Consider the following 9,113-nt stretch of genomic DNA (forward strand, 5'->3'; position numbering starts at 1 on the left):
ATGAAACATTTTTTTGGTTCACACTTATCACTCAAATAGGCTCTTAATTTTAAGGATCTCAATGACTTGTTGATAAGAATTGTAGTAGTTCAAATGGATATCAAAACTATAGCATAAGTTATAACATCATCTTAAACTATAAGATGGGGAATTTCTCTAATAGCAATTCTAAAAATGACATTTTTCTTTCTTTCAAGAGGGTGAAGAGAATTGATTATGTAGCATAATTCGTAGAAATTGTTTGTGGTACCAATCTGTATGTACACCAGCACCTATTGTTGTTAGTAGCAAAGTTATGAAGAGCACTACATACATATACCCCTCTTATTAAGGAGCCTCATTCAGCATTATGTGAATTAACATTGGCATTTGCAGAAGAAACGAACAGAGAATCGTAATATTTTTGTGAAGGCCAAAGACCAAGCTTATCCTTCATTTCTAAAAACAACTCCAGGCAAGTTTGCCGATGATTGGTTTCTGACTCTTCAATTCGAGAAAATACCTATAATCATGCAGACAAAAATTTATTGTCAAAACACGTCAACTTGTATGCTAATGGAACAAAAATCGTAATTAAGGTTGTCAATTTAACAATATTAAAAAATATTTTATGATCCAGGCAGACAAAAAATATTTTACGTCAGCGCTAAAGCACTACTATAGCTGCTTCTAGTGTATCGTGCAACAGTAATTTGTTAAAATTGCTATGCTATAGCGCTATAACACAACAACAGCCGCTGTGTGAAAACATTGGTTCCATATACCACATAGAAGTTTGATCGTGTTTTTTATTTGCACAAAAACTACAGTAATAACAACATATAGCTCTTAGAATTAGGGAGCAGGCCTAACTCAATTCCAAAAGTTAGCTCATGAGGTGAGGATTTCCTAAGCCTTATAAAGACTGGCCATACTTCCAATTAATGTAGGATCTCAAAATAGCCATGCTTTTGTCAACATTGAATTGAAAGTTCACACAATTTGCATAAAAAGGGAGCATGACCTAACCTTATCAAAGAGAACATTCATAACCAGTTCATCCATTTGTAACTTATCCTTGAGAAGCTTACACAAGTCAATAGCAGAACTGTCCAAAATCAAAATCAACATAAGTAAATATAAGAATACATTTTTTGTGCACATAAACCAATGGAAGTGTAAAATAAAAATAAAAACAAACCTTAAACGCTTATTCCAAATACAGCACAAGATGATTCTGCAGCAAGCATCATTCCAATAGGATGTATCATTTAGTTCCTCAAGTAGCAGAAGCAATTGATCGAACTCTCCATCAGAACAATTGTGCTCCTATGAGGCAAAGCATTCAGATTCAGATTTGTATAAAATTGAGTAAACAGAACAGTGACTTTGTTGTGGAAGGGGAAACCCTTTGAGGAAAATTAGCTTTTTATCAAGAATACATTTTTGACAAGGAAGATAAAGTAAATTTATGGGGAACAAATTATTTCTCAAGTCCCAACTAAAATATACAAAACTTTCTTTAATGGCTCAAAATCTGTTTGTCATGTTTCCGGACGAAAAAGTTCTCCCGTTTTTCATTTCATCCGAGTACTAGATTCTCTTTCTTTTTATAGACAAGGTTCTGGAAGTAACTTTGTAATCATGAAAACACACAGAAAATAGTGTACCTTGAGCAATGCACAGTTATGTGAAATGAGCTTCTCATATGATGAGGAAGAAGGTAAAACTTCTAGTTTTTCATGCAAATCCTTGAATTTATTTATGCCAACCTCAACCTTCAAGAACACCAACAATACATCAGATGAAACACACGAAACACAATATTTTGTCCAAACACACGATTAGTGACAGGTATCATGCAAAGAACATGTATGAATAAAAAAACCTTTGATAAATTTGATTGTGGCCAAATGTTCACATGGAACTATGCACTTTTTAGCATACAAACGCAATGTAGCAATACTTTAATGCAGTAAGTATTATGAAGTTTCTACTTCAAATAAATCAGGAAAAAATATTCATCTCTGAATGTTTCCAACATAAATCTACAATACACGCCATTTTGAATTATCTTGCGCTATCCACCAATTCTGCTCTAGGTTACTTAGAACGAAATCAACAGAATAACAATAAAATGTAAAAGATAAAAGATAAAGAATTGTGTCTATCAAAAGGCAATGATGGTAAGTATCCAAGCCCTTAGGAAACTCTCCCTTAAAAGCTAGCTATCGAGGGGGAAGAACCAAGCCACTTAAATTTTCCACCAAACATCCTATGCTACTTGACAAGAGACTTGGACACCCCAAAATATCCAAGTCCCTATCATAGCACTGCCCCTGAGAGCCGATGTCCCTGGAATCTACACTCTATGATGCTTTGTTCGGCCTTTGCGGTAAACCCCTCCATAGGTACCCTTTCCCAACCACCGGAAACTATTGGTAAGTATCCAAGCCTTGGGGGACCCTCTCTTAGAAGCTAGATATCGAAAGGGGAGAACCAAGCTACTTAAAATACTCTACCGAACATCTCATACTACTCGATGTAGGACCTGGCACCCCCATAGTACTTAAGTCCCATCAAATGATGACTACCCACATGGTGTTGGGAGAGTTGGTAACATAACTCCTGTAGAAAAAGAACTTGAGTTCAATTCATTATTATTAATGGGAGGGGTCAAACTTCTTCTATTGGAAAAAGCTTATATGTTATACTATATATATATAGTAAAACTAAAAACAAGATAAGAAAATAGAAAAATATGGGATTCCTATTATCTAGGGGAATATATTCGAATTTATTTTTTTTATTTTAGAAATCTGTAATTCTACTTTTTTAATTAATTTAAAAGTCCCCATTTTTAGGATACATCCCAGTTCTGTGTAAAAAATCGAATTTCCGACTGCAGACTCAGGGTTTAATTCCAGAATAGGTCCAAACTTTAAAGGACCTGCGCTTATGTTATTGATAATTATCACTAAAGTTTGCTGATTAAAACTAGCAAACTGCGTTTCATGCAACATCAATCATGATTAAAGTCTTTTTTTATCAAGTCTCATGATTAAAGTCTGAAGTAACACAAAAATGTGAAATTGGTGATATAGTTCTAGGATAAAGCAAACTGCATAAAGTAAAGTACTTAACGGTATCACATCATTACAGAAACTATATCATGCACGAGGATTTCCTTACCGATAAATCTGGAATGCTAACTGTGTAACTAGCAATGAAGGTTGTAATATTATCTTCATCATAATCTGCAAAATGTAAGAAAATGTAAGAAATCTCACTAAAATATGTACAAGGGAAAAAATTATAGAGAAAGGAAACGCCTAATCCCTCCATACCATCATAATAAACTCCAAAAACACACTGGTAGTAATTTAGAATATTATTTATTATTTAGTTCAGTACATTTACAATTACCAAAGAAATATATTTGCAGCCCTAGTTTATGTCAATTAGTGCATATCTATGAAGCACAGACACTCCTCGAATAAGGCGTGTCCCCGTGTCAGACAGGTGTCGTGTCCGATACCGACACGACACCGACACATATAATTACACTAAATTATGTGATTTTCTAAAAAAATTAGTTGTGTCGGTGTGTCAGTGTCCGTGTCGTGTCTGGGGTCCGTGTCCGTATCTGTGCTTCATAGGTGCATATCAAACATAAAAGTACAGATTTCAAGAGATACAGAAGCTCATATGTCATAAGAAAAGTGCATTATTCTTTTCCAAACCGAAGGTTACAACAAGAAGATAAAAATCACGATGATACCACTTGCTTTGAAGTCTAAAAGGAGCTCCTCTGCAACAGGTTCCAATAGTAGTCTTCCCAATGTCTGAAATACCTTCGCTATAGAGCCAACAGATGAAAGCTTTTTTATGTCCATGATTTCCAACACCTCCAAAATATTCTCCTTCCGTTCACTCTCACAAAGAGCCAATAAATAATTTTCTGCAACATAAGTTGAATAAAATCAATTTTTAAAGCACTACTTGAAACAAAATATCTGTTAATGTTGAACATCTATGTACAGAAAAGGCAGCATCATTTATGTCTCCAAACCAGACAGTGGATGCACCAATTTTGAAACATGCATGTTTGGCATTAAGACTTTTAATAATGAGCTGCATAACAGAAGTGTACTTATATACAATTTAGTTCAATTTATGTTGTCTCAACATGCTTTTGATTGAGCGCATACATGAATTCTCACAGATATAGTAATTTTCTTACAAATGTAATGGCATAAACATTCATATTAGAATAATCTGTTCCAACTAGCCACACCAAACATGGACAAAATAGTTCAAAAGATTAAAAAGTTACAAGACATCAATTATGTACAAACAAAAATGAACTTGCGAGTATATGTTAAGGTCGAAATCCAATGATAGAAGTTTGAGCATAGCTTCCGAGAAACAAATTATGACATAGAAATGCATGTCAAAAAAACAAATAAAGATTCACCCACCTCGTAAATAAAAAGTGTCGTCAGCATCATTCTCTGCAATATAATTACAGAGATCCTGAATTTTTTCTTCATTATTAACCTTTAACCACAGCATCATTTCATAGTAACCCAGTCTTGCAGTTGAACTGGGAACCTCTTCTTTGATAATATGACAGAAAAACTGAAACTCTTCAACCATGCCCATGTCAATTGTATACAAAAGAAGTGGGCGATATGTGTGCTCATCTGGCTTTAAACCTTGTTTCTTCATTAAATCAAAAAGGTGAAAAACCTTCCCCATTTCTTCAATTGCAATGTCTTCATTCTCAGCTTCCCTAGCCTTACCCATGCAAATTTCTACCAATGCATTGTATCCTTTCACGCCTGGTTTTCGTCCCACTTTATCAAACAACTCAAGGGTAGCTTCAGTTCCTAGTATCTTCGCACAGCTTTCAATTAAACGGCGAAAACGGTTTTCTTGAGCAATTTTGAACAAGCAATTCCTTTTCTTTTCACGAGAAACTTCTTTCCTTCGCAATGATATATTACTCTGAGGCATGTTTGGCAACTGCGATACATTCAGTATTCTTTCAAACTCATTTGCAGCATCAATTTTCTCAGTATCAGGTCTCTTGACTGACTCACCACCTGAAATAAGTAACAACAATACACTAGTAGTAGCTCAAGTGGCCAAGCAAGGACCAATGTTGTCGATCGGAGAAAATAGTGGTTTGTTCAAATTTCACTATGCTACAATGCTATAGCGTTGTAAATTGTAATAGCCTCTATGTGACAACACTATGTACTAAATACTGTATCATAAACAATAACAGTTTGTTCAAGCTCCGCTATGCTATAGCGCCACTATTTGACAACATTGCTAAGTCACTCTAAGAGTCGGAGAATCAGGTCCAAGTTTCGAACACTAACCACTAACATAAAACCAACTAACAATTAACACAAGACCTTTCAGACAACAAGAAAACAAAATGAAAATTAGTTAATTTTATTCATAGGAGATGAAAAAAGGTGGAAAAGAATTGTCAATAAAAAGTTAAAAGTTAAACTAATAAACTCTATGAAACACTGACACAACACTGGTAAAAATTTGAAAATATGAATCACATGTGTTGGCACCGGACAAGACACTTGACACAGATCCATCGACACCGATAAAAATTTGAAAACTAATAGAACATAATCACATTTGAAAACTAATTCGGCTACAGAGGTACATAAACTACATAACTCAAACATTCTTTGAGTTTTCTTCCATATCCTAAACAAAATAGAAACATACATTCTCATAGACATTTTAACAAACACTTACCGTAGAAAATAGAGGAAATCTGATGAAAGACCGCTTCAGACAATTCATCTGCAACAACAAAATATTACAACATAAAAAAATAAAAATGAGATTTTTATATTCAAATATTCAAACAAAAATAAACCCAGATTTTTTTTCTTAAATATAACAATACCCATTAACGTAATTGGTCAAAATAAAAAATACTTAGAAAAAAGTGAAGTTTTTATTCATTTTTCTGGCATAAATTGTGGTTAATATAGTGAAAAATGTACCTGAATCAGAGTTTCGATGAAGGTTGAGGCTTGCGAGGATAGAATCAACATCGAGTTTGGAATGGGTGGTTGTAGAAGATGATGAAAAAGAAGAAGAATGAAGGTTGAATTTGGTGGGTGAATGTGTACGAAAGGGGCTGCAAATAGTTCTAATAATGTGGAAGTAACGCATTTCAATTTGAATTTGAATGAATATATGATAAATTATTACGATGAAGATGAAGTGTTGCTGTTTCTGTAATGTGAAATGGAATAACGCAATGAGCTCAATTTACGAGTGATGAGAATGATCAATCTTTCTGCTTTTGGGAACTACCATATACTACTTTTACTTTTATCTTGGAATATAAGTTTTTATTTTTTTCCTTAACAAAAATTATTATCACTTTTTTGCAAACTTACTAATTTTAACACTTTAATCAATGTATTAAAAGTACTCATTAGCATTCTCAATATATACATATGGGGTTTGGTTTGAAAATTTAATCCAAAATACAATCCAATTTTAGAGGTTTTCACAAAACCACATCCACACACATCCAATAACATTCGATATTACGCGGTTTTCAGTTTCTTTGGATCGAGCTTGCAGTTTTAATTTAGATCGATTTGGATTTGAACACCCCTAATCGTTGCGACATGCCTTTCTTCACTAATCTCAAGCTGGATTTGCGTTCTCAAGCTTCTAGTTTCGTCGTTGAGGCTTTGTTATTGGTGGTTGCTCGTGGTTATCTGCCGCACATACCTCCTTTCACGACAAGTGTTTATTGAGTTTATTGCTTCATTGTTGAAGATATGGGAGAACACTTTCTGGGTTTATGGTTAGTTAAGCCTTACAATCTGGAGGTTATGCCCCAAATTGTGTTGTGGTTGTGTTTGATTCGCATGGCCTCGACGTCGCGATGTTCGATAAATCAAACGACATTAACTAAATTCAATATTGGACCGACGCCATCATTACAATTGTTTGATCTACCCCATTTAGGATTGTTTTTATTTACCCTTTGGGTTGTTTCCAAAACCACATTTGTTGTAGTTTGTCAGTTTCTAATACCTGTTAGGGTTGATTCCTACACTTTTGTGTGGTTCAACTAGGTCATGTTTATGTCCCTTAGTCTTTTGTTACCTTTTTCATTTTAATCTATTTAGGGTGTTGTAGAAGGTTCACTATTTGCACCCCATTTGTCAATAAAAAATGGTAGCATATAAGACGTTTTCAGATTTGTCTTGATGCATATTTTTAAAATATCAATTTTTTTATGTTTTTTTTTGCAAATTTAAAGATATTAAATGTTAAAATTGTGAATTGACATATATGAAACAGTTAACTAAATTATTTATGGCTTAAATGCAATTTTACCCCCCCTATTTTGATTGAATCTGAATTTTACCCCCCTATTTTAAAACTCGGAATTTTACCCCCTCTATTTTTATTGATTCTGGATTTTGCCTCCCCTATTTTAGAACTTGGAATTTTACCCCCCCCCCCCCCCCCTATTTTATGTTTTTCAGGATTTTGCCCCCTCCCCCTATTTTATCCACATAATTAATTATTTGTATTAAATGTTTTTTAATGAAAAAATAAAAATAAAACCAAAAAAATACTAAAAAAATGAATAAAAAATACAAGAAAAAATGCATAAAACTGGTATGATCTCTAAAAATAAAATAAAATACTAGTATGAAAATACATGAAAATAGCAAATATTTAGAGGTAAAATTCTGAAAAACGTAAAATAGAGGGGGTAAAATTCCGAGTTTTAAAATAAGGGGGGCAAAATCCCGATTCAATCAAAATAGAGGGTAAAATTCCGAGTTTTAAAATAGGAGGGGTAAAATTCAGATTCAATCAAAATATGGAGGATAAAATTGCATTTAAGCCATTATTTATTTATTGTGGGACGGATGGAGCAACAAATTATCATGCTCAATTTGTCTTATACTAAATTATAGGATGTCTTTGAAAAAATTGGGTAGGTTACACACAAATATTTTAGAATCTTAAGGTTGTTCATACCAACATAATAAATAATCTTATTTTTTATATTGTTTAAACCTAAAATAATTACACGTTAAGTTGGAATTGGCACAAATGCAATTTAAAGATATACGAGCACTATTACAACCCAGTAAGGGTCAATTAATTCTTTGTCGAGTATACTAAGTACATGGGTCTTGAAGACATCAAACTTGATCAAATCTCAAGGGAACCAGAAAGTAAGGTAACCAACTCGTGCTTCATGTTTATAGTGCCACAAACCAAAAGGAGTGTGCGACATGGACGCACGTTTCAAGGGAGGCAACACATACGTGTTGGAACAAAATGTGTTTCACAATGAACCTTATTAAGTTTTGATGATAACAAGGTATTAAAAATTGTCAATTGGTTATTACTAATTATTGTTCAAGTGTACAGGACCAAAGGCTACTCAAGTTATTTCAATAGGTCTTGGAAGAACAATGGAATGTAAAAGAAATTCTGAGCATCTGAAGAAAACTGCTCCTGAAGCTGAAGTGCTTCTGAAGTAATGACGTCATCAGAAGCAGAAGGTCATCAGAAGCAAAAGTTTTCATCAGAAGCAATATCTTCACCAGAAGCTACGTTTGATCCTTTAATCAAACTGAAGATTCAAAGTAGCTGATTCTCAATTCAGTCTTATCCAAGAAGAACGAAGAATTGAAAGGGAGGTATCAACGGATATATGGATAGCACTAAGCACTTGTCTCTCGTTAATAGAGTTGACAAAGTACAAGTGTACAACCACTACCTCCACTACTCTGTTTTCTGTCTTCGCTACAAGACAAAACAACAGCCATGCCTGCAGAATTTGTACACTCAAGATGGGAATGAATTTGAAGCTTATTCTTCAAAGGACTACACCCAAATCAGGCAAAGGATCACTGGTGGATAATCAAAGGATTTCAAACGACTCTTTAGACGTGCTGATTATCTCAACGTCTCTTTCACGCCTCTATATAAAGGAGTGAAGACTTGAAGATTGAAGAAAGAGATTCATAAGTTCAAAAGCGCCAAAACTCTGTCAATTTGATTCTACAAAGCACACTGAATTTCTGCACTGATTTGATACA

General features: G+C 33.9%; 1 protein-coding gene across 1 annotated transcript; it reads right to left on the minus strand.

Moving 5' to 3' along the window:
- Window positions 1–114: 114 nt before the first annotated feature.
- Window positions 115–6,341, minus strand: LOC11410691 (pentatricopeptide repeat-containing protein At4g04790, mitochondrial). The gene is made up of 9 exons (XM_003596586.4): window positions 6,024–6,341; window positions 5,770–5,817; window positions 4,461–5,087; window positions 3,761–3,940; window positions 3,172–3,236; window positions 1,650–1,757; window positions 1,181–1,308; window positions 1,009–1,087; window positions 115–502 (listed from the first exon to the last, which is right to left on the minus strand). The coding sequence occupies exons 1-9, from the start codon at window positions 6,193–6,195 to the stop codon at window positions 338–340; spliced, it is 1,572 nt and encodes a 523-aa protein (XP_003596634.1). The 5' UTR covers window positions 6,196–6,341; the 3' UTR covers window positions 115–337.
- Window positions 6,342–9,113: the final 2,772 nt, after the last annotated feature.

Source organism: Medicago truncatula, chromosome 2 (assembly GCF_003473485.1).
Source record: "Medicago truncatula cultivar Jemalong A17 chromosome 2, MtrunA17r5.0-ANR, whole genome shotgun sequence".
Taxonomy (NCBI): Eukaryota; Viridiplantae; Streptophyta; class Magnoliopsida; order Fabales; family Fabaceae; genus Medicago; species Medicago truncatula.

What these genes read in the sequence shown, in the direction of transcription:
- LOC11410691 (XM_003596586.4), bottom strand. Translation starts at nt 6,195, where the DNA reads ATGCGTTACTTCCACATTATTAGAACTATTTGCAGCCCCTTTCGTACA. An exon ending in TCATCGAAACTCTGATTCAG is followed by an intron (nt 5,818 to 6,023) that starts GTACATTTTTCA and finishes TTGTTGTTGCAG; the next exon opens with ATGAATTGTCTGAAGCGGTC. An exon ending in ATAACTGTGCATTGCTCAAG is followed by an intron (nt 1,309 to 1,649) that starts GTACACTATTTT and finishes TTTGCCTCATAG; the next exon opens with GAGCACAATTGTTCTGATGG.